Below are 14,466 nucleotides of genomic sequence, written 5' to 3'. Positions count from 1 at the left end.
TGAGTCCCCGTATACTGTGAAATGGACCCAAAGTTTATCCAAATCAGCCCATCAGCCCATCAGCCCATCAGCCCATCAGCCCATCAGCCCATCAGCCCATCAGCTCAGTGGCAGAATCAGAATCCCTTCAGTAGTCCCGCAGCAAAAACTACAACTACAACTGAACTGCATCCTCAAAAGGCTTTTAATTTGAAATATTTTGTGCATCGACGTGCTCCAGCAGTGTTGTTATTCGTCTCTGTCTTCACTGTTGCTGTAACAATGTAAACGTCCCCTAAATCTTTAGCATTTTCATTTTCAATGGTGAACAGCTCCTTAAAAATACGACTTTTTATTATTTTTTCTTGCTTTTAAAACTCATGTTCTTATCTCGTTTATGTTCGCACCACCAGACACCGAGTCAAATTCCTTGTATGTGTAATCGTACCTGGCACTAAACGTGATTCTGATTCTTCTGATTCTGAAATGTCGGAGGAATAAAGGTATTCTGATTCTGTGCTTTATTGTGAAAGGCTAGGCGGAAGTGGAGTGTTGTATGGCAGGTAGCTTGACCCCGGTCTGAACCGGATGCTGATGCGGATCTTCTTTAAAAGTTGAGACACGTCTAAGGTAAAAAACCCAGTAACTCTGTTTTAAATGAATGTAAACTTCAGGAAATGATATATATAAATGTTAGCTTTATCTCCCACAACACACTGCAGATAGGTTAATGTGCTTGGGATGATAATCGGATAATTAGCTGTACTAGATGACTGAAGCTAACATTAGCCTTAGCTTGTTTTAGCTTCTCTGTAGAAAATATATAAAATCTGAGGAATTTCAGATTTTATTTTCTGGATAAATCATAATCACCACGAACCCCCTGGGACTCAGGTGTAAGTGTTGTGTTATAATCGTTTAAAACATGTTATAAGTGTGTAATGTACATAGCATAATGTATGTTTTACTGCAGGTTACTTACAGTATACCCAGAATTTAAGGCTGGAATTGGGATTGTTGTTTATTTCTCTGGTTTGTGTGTGAGAGGCTGTATCCAAATCACAGATGCACTGGTGATGTTTACCTGCTGTACATAGATAGATGGATAGGTTGGTAGGTAGGTACTGTAGGTTGGTAGATGGGTTAGTAGATAGATAGACAAATAGATAGACACTTTTATTTTTAAGTTAGGAAATGATTTTTTTCACGGCAGCATTTTGTCAGTCAAGAGTTACAAATTTACTTAAAAAATAGAATAAAATAAAGATAAACATAAAAAACAATTCATACATTTTCTCAATAAAGAGACATAAATTGATATTTACAATTGAGTAGAAAATGAGCCTTTATTCTTTGTATAGAATGCAAATCTCTCAAAAGATGATTGGCAGCAGACACTCCCACTTAGCTTTAAGCCAATCCTCCAGAGCCACATCTGCGGGCTGGTTGTTCCACACAGAGACATGGCTGGTGCATAAAGATATATATATATAAAGGATCCATGAAGGCAAGTCCTTTATTAAAAATAACTTGAATCATGAGGTAGTCTCTGCTTCCCAAACACAAACTGATAGCTGACTGTTTCTTCCTGTGTGTTTCAGCTCCTCTGCTGGTCTCTGTGGGATTACTGGGAGAACTACTGGTGATGGGGCCCCGGGTCCCCGCGGTGCCGCTGCTGCTCCTCGCTGCTCTGCTGCTGCTGGTGTGTTCGCTGAGCCAGGATTACTACGAGCTGCTGAAGGTCAGCAGAGACGCCACAACCAGGGAGATCCGACAGGCCTTCAAGAAGCTGGCGCTCACCATGCACCCCGACAAAAACCCTGTGAGTCAATCACAAGTCTCTCTCTCTGTATTCAACATATTTCTACACAGGTGTTTGGAATCATTTTATCAATTAGAGGTGGATTTACAAAGCGATAACACGGCTAAACCTGCACAAAAGCAAAGAAATAACTCCCAACTGAGCTGCCAGTCAAGATGCTCCTTTGATATTTGCAACTTTTTTAATTAGGAAGTCTGCACACATTCTGCAAATGAGCCTCAATGCCAAAACACATAATCCTTGATCCCCTGAAACCCATGCAAACCCTGCTCTGAACCAAAACCCGTCTAACCACAAATAAATCTGGAACATCCTACAAACCCCAAAAATGACCAGGAAATGTGTCGGAGGCCAAGGACAGTTAGTGTAAATTACACTGATTACAAAGAGCGGTATTAAATATAATATATTTAGACATGTTATTAACCATATAGGCATCTGAAACAGTTTTGCACATCTGCAAGTTTGTATAATCTGACCGGAAACCAGTTAAGACTTTTTTAAAGAATCCCTAAATCCGGCATAAATCATCCTTTTTGTATTTTTAATGGAAAGTCCTTTTTAAACCAAGACATAATATCATAAACCTGTTGCGTTTTAAGGGCGACTCTGAGGCCCACGACAGGTTTCTGCAGGTGAACCGAGCCTACGAGGTTCTGAAGGACGCAGAACTGCGGAAAAAATACGATAAATACGGAGAGAAGGGATTGGACGAGCAGCAGCAGCACGGAGGTGGCTACGAGAGCTGGAACTTCTACAGATACGACTTTGGTAATTCTCCGTTAAAATAACGCAATGGTGATCCTGCCTTTGTTTGGCGGTGCTTTGATTATGGTTTTGTATTAAATCCATCATATTGTGTCTCTGTGCAGGTATCTACGATGATGATCTGGAGGTCATCACGTTGGACAGCGGAGACTTTGGTAAAGACGCTCTAAACTCACTGTAGTTTATCTATAGATGCTTTCTAACGTTGCCGTTTGTACAAGTATTTGTTGTTTGCTCCTTTTTAGAATTATAGCTGCAGTTTGGCTTCACAGGTTTATCTGGAGGAGGCTCTAAATGTTATAAATAGGAATGGGACAGACATATCACATTACCATGACATTGCACAAACATGTTATAGTATGTGTAACATATGGGCTGTAAGTGACATACCATGGTGCTCAAATCACATTGATTAATTAATCTGGGGCTATTTACAAATGCTTCCAACAAAAGTGGTTATTATACCAAACTCTATCTCTATGCTTGTGTACACTAAGCCAGTTGTTCTCAAATGTGGGTACACAGACTCCTAGTGGTACGTGAAGTACTGCAGGGGGGGTGTTCTTAATGTTCATTTCAAAAAATGTCTGTCTCGCATAGTTCCTAAAATATTGATACTACAATAAATTAAACTTAAAGTTTAAATGTAGGTTCAGTCAAATTCTATATTTCTGTTACTCTTTTTTTAAAAAGTCGACATTTTTGGGAAAAGTATTAATGTGTGTGTGTGTGTGTGTGTGTGTGTGTGTGTGTGTGTGTGTGTGTGTGTGGTGTGTGTGTGTGTTTCAGAGGCGGCGGTGAATTCTGGAGAAATCTGGTTCATCAACTTCTATTTCCCACGATGTTCACACTGTCACGAGCTGGCTCCTACGGTAACATGACACTAAAACACACACACACACACACACACACACACACACACACACACACACACACACACACACACACACACACACACACACACACACACACACACACACACTTTGCTTTAGCCATAAGTCATATTCAGTACTGTAGATGCACACTCCTCTGTATATCTTTTTAAACTGCACAGCTTTTCCTCTTCAACTCTGGTATAAAACACATGTTTTATTCTACCAAAAGCAAATTCCTTGTGTGTGTGAACCTACTTTGCAATGAACCTGATTCTGAGACTGTGTATTTAGGGACACGTCTTCAGTTCAAATCAGTAATAGTGTGTGTCTGTGTCTCTCAGTGGAGGGAGTTTGCCAAAGAGATGGACGGAGTGATGAGGATCGGAGCGGTGAACTGTGGAGACAACAACCACCTGTGCCGGAGCAAAGGCATCAACAGCTACCCCAGTCTGTACGTTTACAAAGCGGGACAGGTGGGTGCACTCACCGCCATCTAGCTCTCTCAGGGGATCAAAGTGCCGCTGGTGAATACGGAGCATGGAGCAGGATCTGAGTTCTTCTGACATCTGTTTTGTTTTATTTGACTCCGAATAACCTGCAGGTTGTCCCGAGTCAGCCCGTTATTGGTTAAAGGTTGAATAGAGTGGTGCAGGAATGAGTCCCAAAACCTGGAAATGAATCCTCATCTTAGCACTTCATAGAAATAGCAGTCAAGGCTGAAGAGACATAGTCAAGAATTCCGGTCATTTTATGCATGAAAAAACCCAGTTCTTCAGATTTAACTGACGTGTTTCGTAATGAGCATCTCCTGCTGTTGTCTGAGTCACTCTCGTTAAGCTAAAGTCCGTTAGCTGATCATCTTGTGTCACCATTTACATTTCCGTTGTGTTCCACAGAGACCAGAGAAGTTCAATGGAGAGCGATCTAAAGACAGCCTGGTCCGATTCTCCATGAAGTTCATCACCACCTCCGTCACCGAGCTGTGGCAAGGTCAGATATCATCCCTTCATCTGGTGTGTGATCATCAGGGGGGGTCGTATCTAAGGTGTGTGTGTTCAAGGCTGTGTGTGTTTTCAGGTAACGTGTTCAGTGAGATAGAGACGGCGTACTCCTCAGGAATTGGCTGGCTCATCACTTTCTGCTCAGACACTGGAGGTAACACACACACACACACACACACACACACACACACACACACACACACACACACACACACACACACACACACACGCAATCAGTCTGGAAAGTCTTCCTGCAAGTCTGTGCAAACCTTTTCTGCATTCAACACATCTAAACACGGATGTTTTAGGTAGCACAAACCCAAAAGGACGTGCATCATCATCCAACACACCTGTGTTCATGAGAGGACGCACAAATCCTTCTCCATAACCACACAATCTCACAAACTGGGACTATCTTGACCGCTTACCGGCCGATACACAATAGGGTTTTGCTGCTTCTGCAGCCGCTAACGATGACAACAACAATTATACCCAATAAATCTGACATAATGGTCAATGCAAATGCTTTTAGCGCATATCTAAGTGAGGAAAGGTGCAGAAAGGTTCCTCTTTTCTCTGCAAATTGGCCTCATGGAAGTGTGTTTGTATGCTCAAAGTAATTCATTAGGGACACAATTGTTATATATTTCCCCTGCATGTCATCTTTGAGAATACATAACTAGAAGACCAGAAAGAAATGTGTTATTTCTTCCTCTCATCTGTGTGTTAGTCTGTAGTGAACAGGAAGTGATGTCATCAGGCAGTAATGTTGTCCTTTACTCTCTTTTCTCAGACTGCCTGGAGCCCAGAACACGGCAGAAGGTGGCAGGGATGTTGGTGAGGAACCCAGCAGCAGTCATATAATACGTTTCAGATCTGGTCTGCTAACTGTAGGAGATATTAACACGCTTTAAAGAACAGAAAACATCACTTTTATAACCAAAGAGCTTCAGTGTTGTTGCCCACAGCTAAGGCAACACACACAGTGAGTCCAGCTGGCGTCACACACTAAGAACCGTGCAGGTTTGCGGTCGCTGCAAAGCATTCTCAGTATTTCTCTTTTTTTTAAAGATGTTTTTGGGCAACCAGTGCCTTAATAATAGAGACAGATGAGAAATGGGGAGACAGAGGGGATGACGTGCAGCAAAGGCCGCCAGCTCTACCCACTGAGCTATACGACGGCCATTCTTATTTCTTAAACATCAATCATGTGTCTCACCTCTGAAACTCCTCCCCTTCAATGTGCACCGGTAGAGGTAGTGTTTGTACTGTGTATTTATATCGGTGTGTGTGTGTGTGTGTGTGTGTGTAGGATGGTCTAGTTAAGGTGGGATGGATGGACTGCACGTCTCAACAACACCTCTGTGACAGTTTCCAGGTAAGAGCGATATATCCTGCAAACATTGGAAAGCTTTTAGGAACGTTAGGGATCTGTGTTCGATGCTCCACGGCGACAATAATCCGTATAACACGTCCAGTGTGGGGCGAGTTACTTCCAAAATGTAATACATTATTCTATTCCTACATTTAGTTTTAGCTGCACTACATCGGCTGCCACATTCTTCTAGAGCTTATTTAAAATGATTTCACTGTTTTTAAAGCTCTTTAATGGCTTGGCACCCGCTTACCTCACCAGGTCTCTATCTGTTTATGTCCCTGGATGTGCTCTGAGCTCCTCCTCAGCTGGCTGTTTAAATATTCACTCTTAAAGTCCCCAAAAATAAAATGGGCGGGGCCATTACTTGCTGCTAAACTGTGGAACACCCTCCCACACACATCTCTTTAGATTAGCTTTCATTAGCGACTCCTCTGGAAGGGTGGGTTAGTCTTTATATTCCCCTACTTTATATTGGGTTATTGCCCTTAAAGGGTTTTCATCTGAATGATTTATCCAACAGGTTTAAAAGCAGCCTTCCTTTTAAGTTGGTCTCTTAATAATGTTGTTGGTTATTCTTATATTACCAAACCTTTGCTAGAAAGCATCTCTAAATCTGTTAAAGTGCTGTACTGTGCTGCATGAATCTGAGCTGCTCTTTGTTTTTAGCGTGTGCCTTTCTGTAGAGCACTTTGAGCTGCATGCCATTTTATTCATTTATGATGTTCACTTTATTCATATTATTTATTACTTCTTAAATTAAACCTCCAGTGAAGGGCGAGGTGGTATAGCATAACAACTGTGTAGGCCCTTAAGGCTCCTAACAACTTGGATCAGCTGCAGATTTTGCTGAGAAGCTTTCTAAAAGCTGGCGATTCCACAGCTGATGGAGGCCGCATGTCTTCAACACTCCGCCACGAGTCTCGGGGTTCGAGCGGCACAGCAGAGAGAGCGTACTGCTGTTGCGTTGGCTTGCCTGTACCCATGTCTTTTTCTCCGAGCATGCAGCTGTCGATCGTTAAAATCTGTTCCTGCAGCTCTCTTAACCAATAGAAAACCGGCTTACTGAGCTGCTGTTGAACCCGCACAGTTGTTCCTCTGGTGTCGGGATGTATCGCGATGTTCTTAAAAAAACCACAGCCCACTTCATTTCGGGTTAAAATGTGTTGTAAGGTGCGTCAGTGAGAATTGTAAGGGGTATTATATTAGCCACATGTACTTAATAATGCGTTACAGCAAAATGTAACACACTGCTGTAACGTTGGACACGTGTAAGCCAGGCGATGGCTCCTCCCACATGACACACACACGGTGAACCCTCAGTGCAAAGAGGGAGATATGTTGTTCCTGAACACAGCACGCCGACAGTCTCTGGACGTTAGGTTTACTTTTAGGTCCAAAAACAAACGTTCAGTAGTATTTCATGTGCGTGTTCTCTGACGCAGTATGAGTGTGTACTCTTCAGGTGACGAGCGGAGCGACGGCTTTGTTCCCACCTGGCAGCTCTCTGGATCAGCAGGGCAGCGTACTGGTGAGTCACACACACACACACACACACACACCCTACTGTGTGTATTTACGCTACAGATACTGTGTGTGATCCTGCATCATGTGTGTATTTATTCCAGTGGTTGAACACGTTGGACAGCAGAGAGATTTACAACCAGGTCATCAACCACCTGCCGGACCTGGAGCTGCTGACCGGAGACAGCTTCCAGGTACACACACACACACACACACACACACACACACACACACACACACACACACACACACACACACACACACACACACAATATTAAAATCTACTTCCTGTCCCCAGAGGAAGCTGGCCCACCATCGCTGGTTGGTGAGCTTCACGTTCGGAGAGAAAAGCCCTGCCTCCAACGAGTACAAGAAGCTGCAGGCTTTCCTCCGGGGGGACCACATACAGGTACCTGTCTGTCTGTGGGCCTGTCTGTCTGTGTATAAGAGGGACCATTTACATGCATTAAAGACCTATATAACTCACCACAGGAGAGGGAAATCCCCCCCAAAACAGGGCCTCTTTAATGTCTCTGTGTGTCTACCTGCCTCTAAGTCCAGCTGTCTGACTCTCTGTCTGTCCGTCTGTCTGACTTCCTGTCTGTCTCTCAGGTGGGCAGGGTGGACTGTATGTCAGACCTGAAGTTGTGTCAGTCTCTCTACATCCACAAACCCTGTGTGGCCGTCTTCAAAGGAATGGGGATCTACGACTTTGAGATCCACCACGGTACAGTCAGCATCTTTCATCATGTCTCTGATAAATCAACCAATTTCTCCGTAAAACGTCTGGAAATCATTTTGCAAAACGCTAAATTCAGCTTCCTTAACCAGGTTTGTTTTTTTATCTGATCAAAAACCAGATAAAAAAGACATAGATCTTTATGAAAAACTGCAAATAATCAGAGACTAATTGCAGTTTAATTATCTGCTGTTTCACTTATTGATCAACTGACTCGTCTACTCTTAGCTCTGGACCTCCTCCTGTCTGTATAACCTGTGTGTGTGTGTGTGTGTGTGCAGGTAAAGACGTGCTGTACAACATCGTGGGTTTTGCGCGGGACAGCGTTCGTGCTCACGTGAACACCCTGAGGCCGGACAACTTCCCCTCAGAGAAGGACAGGAAGGAGCCCTGGCTGGTGGACTTCTTTGCTCCGGTTTGTGAACCCTCTCTTTGTTCTGAGCGTCTCTTTACAGCACGGCTGAACAGGAGGGAACGCCACGTCTTCACCGATTAAGCCTCAGATAATTTATCCCTCACAGGTGGCTGGACGCCCTGAAGGTAAACAGGGCGTCACACCCGCAACACAAACAGTGAGACATAAAACACACAGGGTTTCATATCTGTTGCACGCTAGTGGGGAGGAAATAGCTACTGACTTTGTGAGAGGAGGGTTTTGAGTGCTTGTTTGAAGGATGATAGGGAGGGAGTTCCAGGGGGAGTGTGCAGCAGCAGGGACGGGGAGATGTTGGATGAGCCGTAGAGGATGCTGCTGCAGGACTCGAGTCTGGAAGAGATGTGGGCGTGGAGGAGGGTTTCAGCAGCAGTCAAGGAGAGGGAGGGTCAGAGGCGGGCCATGTTCTTGAGCTGTGTTATTTCAACTCACTGTATAGTTGTTGTGCATCTATTCTTTATTGTATTGCATCTCATTTATGTAACTTTGGGTCTGTTTTTAGTTGTTTTGCATTCCTTTTAAGTAGTTTATGTGTCATTTTGCGTCTATCTTTTATTAATATTGCATCTGATTTATGTAACTTTGCATCCCTTTGTGTTGTTTGTGGTGGTGTTGCATCTATTTGACTTGTTTTGCATGTCTTTGTTACATTTGTGCATCTTTTTGAATTAATATTGCATCTCATTCCAGTAACTTTAGGGTCTGTTTTTACTTGTCAGTAAAAACAGACTAGTCATTTTGCATCTATTTTCAAGAAGCTGGGGCAGTCTTTTTGGGCCTTTTCAGTAATCCATGCATCGTTGGGTCAAACCAAGGACCATTCCCTCTAACGGAGACTTGGTCATGCGTTTGAATACTGCTCTTGGGACGTCACCTGCTGGGATATTAATTCAGTGAGTGTCTCGTGTGTGCAGTGGTGTCCTCCGTGCCGAGCCTTGCTTCCTGAGCTGAGGAAAGCTTCCATCCAGCTGGCCGGTCAGATGAAGTTCGGCACTCTGGACTGCACCATCCACCAGAACCTCTGCTCCATGGTAACACACACACACACACACACACACACACACACACACACACACACACACACACACACACACACACACACACACACACACACACACACACAAAGCACCATTATTAATAGCTCAGAGCCAGGTTGATTCTTGCTTCCTTTTTCTGCTCTTCTCAAAACATAATCAAACAATAAAGTGTGTGTGTGTGTGTGTGTGTGTGTGTGTGTGTGTGTGTGTGTGTGTGTGTGTGTGTGTGTGTGTGTGTGTGTGTGTGTGTGTGTGTGTGTGTGTGTGTGTGTGTGTGTGTGTGTGTGTGTGTGTGTGTGTGTGTGTGTGTGTGTGTGTGTGTGTGTGTGTGTGTGTGTGTGTGTGTGTGTGTGTGTTCCTCAGTATAACATCCAGGCGTACCCCACCACGGTGATCTTTAACGGTTCCTCTGTTCATGAGTACGAAGGACAGCATTCAGCCGACGGCATCCTGGAGTTCATACAGGTACTAAAACACACTCACACAACACGAGACACACTTCTTCTACCCTTCCTCGTCGTTGCTATGGGAGCTCCAATCAGCCTGGATTATTTCCTACTCTTCCTCTCAGCCTTGTGTTTTAAATTGAATGCATTTACAACTGTTGGCAGCCAACTGTCAACCACCCCTGAAGCCATTTAAGCCACTGGTTTGCACCGTACTCATCCATTACTGCTGCTACCATCTGACAAAGGTTCTCTGTGTCTCTGCAGGATCTGGTGAGTCCGTCTGTGGTGGTTCTGGATCCGGACAGCTTCAACGAGAGAGTGAAAGGTAAAGCAGATAATCCTGCAGGACCCGGAGCTGAACTCAAGATGTTTGAATTCCTCCGAACCCTTTCATTTAATCCCTGGTTAAAACAAAAAGCCTCTTACACTGAAATGCCTTTTTTTTTACTGAGCATCCTCCTCGAGAGACGTGTTCACTTCAAATCACTTTCAGATATTAAGATACTTCCATTCAGACGTTTGGACTTGATGCCGATATCATTCAGGTTTAAGGAGCATTTTCTGGAACGCACATTCAGAGTAAATGTTGACACGGCCTCCTTTATGAGCGGCTCCGTCCTCCTGCATGGCTATAAATATAACATCTTTGAGAACAGCGAGGAATGTGTGTTGTTGATAACTGCCTCAAATCACTTTGCGTCTCTGTGGGGTCACTTTTGCGAGTTCTGTGTTTGTTTTCCATCACATAGTTTATTCTGAATCTCCATCCATGCTCAACACTTTTAGCAAGACTTCACTAAACTGTCACTAAACCAGAAATATATCAGAGGGATATATTCAGTCCCAAAGTGCTTTCTTTGAACCCTAAATGTGTCCTAAAGAGATGTTATATATTCTCATTTTTGGGCCTTCAAATGAATTAAATGGAACATTTTGTCCCTTTTTTTAAATCAGGGAAATTATTTTGTATTCTTCATTAATTTTAGAATAATTTCTCGCTAGCCGACATATATTTGAAAACACAGCTTTCAGTTGAGCATTGTAATTATACCTTTCAGAGACTCATGCTTTACAGAACGCAAGGCTGAGACTGAGTTAAACAGTCTCTGTGTTGTCGTCCTCAGGTCGAGCGGAGGGGCAGCTCTGGGCGGTGGATTTCTACGCTCCGTGGTGCGGACCCTGTCAGGCTCTGATCCCGGAGTGGAGACGTATGGCCAGGGTACAGCATGCACACACACACACACTCACACTCACACTCACACTCACACTCACAGAGAAACACTGAACCAGCACTTACCCTTACACTCTGTCTGTCCTCCCCCCTTCAGATGCTCTCTGGTCAGATCCAGGTGGGCTCGATGGACTGTAAACGTTTCCAGTCGTTCTGTCAGACTCAGGGAGTGAGAGCGTACCCCGAGATCCGCCTGTACCTCGGAAACACCCGCAACGCAGACCGCTACACGTATGTAATACTTTAAACTCTTCCAAACATACTGGATAAGAGACCCCTGAAACACACGATAAAAACAATGACTCTGTAAGTACAGACACTCTGTAGGGCCTGTTGGAAGACTTTTTAGGAACTATAAGGCTAAATGATTCTCAGAACTTGATGTTGTGTGTGTGTGTGTGTGTGTGTGTGTGTGTGTGTGTGTGTGTGTGTGGTGTGTGTGTGTGTGTGTGTGTGTGTGTGTGTGTGTGTGTGTGTGTGTGTGTGTGTGTGTGTGTGTGTGTGTGTGTGTGTGTGTGTGTGTGTGTGTGTGTGTGTGTGTGTGTGTGTGTGTGTGTGTGTGTGTGTGTGTGTGTGTGTGTGTGTGTGTGTCCTCAGGAGTTATAATGGCTGGCACAGAGACGCACACTCACTGAGATCCTGGGTTCTGAGGTGAGACACACAGCGTCATTCTTGCTTCCTTTTTCTGCTCTTCTTATAATATAATCAAACAATAAAGTGTGTGTGTGTGTGTGTGTGTGCAGCTCTCTCCCCCGGGTGTCGGTGGACCTGACCCCGGACTCCTTCAGGTCTCAGGTGCTGTCGGGTCACGATCACTGGGTTCTGGATTTCTACGCCCCGTGGTGCGGACCCTGCCAGCACTTCGCTCCAGAGTTTGAGATCCTGGCTCGGGTCAGACACCATCCTATTCCATCTTTACAAAAGACGTTCTTAAGCGAGATGGTATTTCTGTGTGTGTGTGTGAGGCTCTGACAAGGAGGTGTGTGTGTGTGTTTTCCAGACTCTTAAAGGGAGGGTCCGAGCGGGGAAGGTGGACTGTCAGGCTCACCATCAAACCTGTCAATCAGCCGGGATCACAGCTTATCCAACCGTCAGATTCTACCCGTACCAGGGGACACGGAGGGTGAGCACACACACACACACACACACACACACACACACACACACACACATACACACACACACACACACCCAGCAGGTATATTGAAAATTAAAAAAGGTTTGCTTAATTTCTGAGAGTGTGTGTGTGTGTGTGTGTGTGTGTGTGTGTGTGTGTGTGTGTGTGTGTGTGTGTGTGTGTGTGCTGACAGCATGAACACAGCGGAGAGTACATCAATAGCCGCGATGCTAACGTGATCGATGACATCATCACACAGCGACTACAGAAGCTGGCGCCACGGTTACAAAACAAACACAAGGTAAGTCTCCGTTCAGAAATCAGACCGGAAGGAAACATCTGAAATCTGACGGCGAGGGTTTTTCATTTTCTCTGCAGGACGAGCTCTGATGACAGCGACAGAGGAGGGACAGCGGGTGGTTTGATTGGTCGAGCACAATGACTAATCAGGGAACACTCTTTAAGAAGACCTCAGCTATAACACACACACACACACACACACACACACACACACACACGGACGGACTGTTTCCTGCTGTGTTGAATGTAATGAACACTTTTTTGCCTTTTGTTTTTATTTTGTCTCCATTGTTTGTATTTACTCTATGAGGTAAAACTGGAGGACACTGTATACTGGACATGTTACTGACACACACACACACACACACACACACACACACACACACACACACACACACTCCTGTTGGCGTAGCGTTGTATTTTATTGCTCATGAATAAAATGGTGTTTCTGTGAAAATATTAAAACAGTCACATCAGTTTTACACCCTTTACGGCGCTTTTCATTATTTGATTGATAATAAATAAGCTGTTTATCAAAGGAGGAGACGTTCAAAGGTCAAAGGTTTTGTTAGTCATATGCACAGCAGATACAGCGTACATGTTGGCAATGGAAGTAATATCCCAGGCTCCTCCAACAACTCAACATACACAGTGCAAATAAGATAAATAAAATATATACAATAACACTGAGGATGTGAAATATATACACATGTAGAATGAAATTAAATACTTTACACTGTTGAATGAGGAGGTATGGGCAGATGCATATATTACGTATAACAGATGTGTATGGCAGATATGTATAATATATATATATATATATATATATGTATGTGTGTACTATAAACAGATGTGAGTAGACATTCACAGAGCTCAGGAGTTCAGCAGTCTTATAGCCTGTGGTATAAAACTGTCTCTGAGTCTGGTGGTCTTGGTCCGGATGCTGCACGGCAGCAGACAGAACAGATTGGTGCTGGGGTGATGGGGGTCCTTTAATATCCTACGCAGAGACGTGCAGCTTTTCTCTGCTTTATCTCGGACCGAGGCGTCCATGATTAGAGAAATAATGAACAAAAGCTGCAGATTTCTGAAGTTTTCGAATGGTTGTGTTTCCAGTTGAACCAGCAGGCGGCACTGGTGCTCCTCTGCATGTACAGGAGGAATGGGATCCCACTGTTCAATGGTTGCAGTTTTTGACTAAGGCTGCTGCTGGTTGAATGGGATTGACAGAACAGCCGGCTGGACTTAAAACCACTGCACTCTGTTTTCACACTGAAGTCATGATGCACAAAGGTCCAGGCTCTTGATGAGATTGAGGAAGGGGATACATCTGTGTGTATGCGAGGGAGAAGACTGTCTGGTTTCTGTCTTTTAACTGGTAGCTGAATGGTGACCTCAGTCTGCAGCGAAATGCAAAAACACAACAACATGAGAAAGACAAAACTAGGCCTGAAACACCCCAACGTTTTAGATCAAACAGCTAGTCTAAGCTAAGCAATACTACCTATATGCAAATAATGGACCAGTGACTACAACACCAGAGAATCTAGGACCACAGAAACACAACCAAATACTGGACAAAACCAGGGCTAAAACCTGCATGAGTACCGGACCGAACGAGGACCTTCACAGCCATGATTTAAGATCAAACCGGGACTTCAGCTGAAACACCAGTGAGTATTGTATCAAACCGGGACTTCAGCATGGCCAAATATAGGATCAAATCAAGGTTTAAATATTGGATCAAACAAGGGCAAATACACCAGTGAAAACTACACAGAATTGCGGCTAAAACACTAGAAGTACTGGACTGTAC

At 44.1% G+C, this 14,466-nt stretch overlaps 1 protein-coding gene across 1 annotated transcript; it reads left to right on the top strand.

The window, feature by feature from the left end:
- Positions 1-546: 546 nt before the first annotated feature.
- Positions 547-13,141, top strand: dnajc10 (DnaJ (Hsp40) homolog, subfamily C, member 10). Its single transcript, XM_063886998.1, has 25 exons — positions 547-609; positions 1,581-1,801; positions 2,404-2,572; positions 2,674-2,724; positions 3,359-3,441; positions 3,786-3,917; positions 4,341-4,434; positions 4,522-4,599; positions 5,239-5,282; positions 5,758-5,823; positions 7,286-7,351; positions 7,449-7,538; positions 7,643-7,753; positions 7,957-8,071; positions 8,365-8,498; positions 9,431-9,547; positions 9,917-10,018; positions 10,267-10,327; positions 11,127-11,221; positions 11,331-11,464; positions 11,831-11,884; positions 11,977-12,124; positions 12,234-12,356; positions 12,544-12,651; positions 12,729-13,141. Exons 2-25 carry the CDS (start codon positions 1,625-1,627, stop codon positions 12,738-12,740), a joined length of 2,364 nt encoding a protein of 787 aa, XP_063743068.1. The 5' UTR covers positions 547-609; positions 1,581-1,624; the 3' UTR covers positions 12,741-13,141.
- The last annotated feature ends 1,325 nt before the right edge of the window (positions 13,142-14,466 follow it).

The sequence above is a fragment of the Eleginops maclovinus genome, chromosome 7 (assembly GCF_036324505.1).
Source record: "Eleginops maclovinus isolate JMC-PN-2008 ecotype Puerto Natales chromosome 7, JC_Emac_rtc_rv5, whole genome shotgun sequence".
NCBI lineage: Eukaryota > Metazoa > Chordata > Actinopteri > Perciformes > Eleginopidae > Eleginops > Eleginops maclovinus.
This window is presented reverse-complemented; position numbering and strand designations above follow the sequence as displayed.

Coding starts and splice junctions, on each gene's coding strand:
- dnajc10 (XM_063886998.1), top strand. CDS start 1,625: ATGGGGCCCCGGGTCCCCGCGGTGCCGCTGCTGCTCCTCGCTGCTCTG. Junction 7,539..7,642: donor TGACCGGAGACAGCTTCCAG/GTACACACACAC, acceptor TCCTGTCCCCAG/AGGAAGCTGGCCCACCATCG. Junction 10,328..11,126: donor CTTCAACGAGAGAGTGAAAG/GTAAAGCAGATA, acceptor TGTCGTCCTCAG/GTCGAGCGGAGGGGCAGCTC.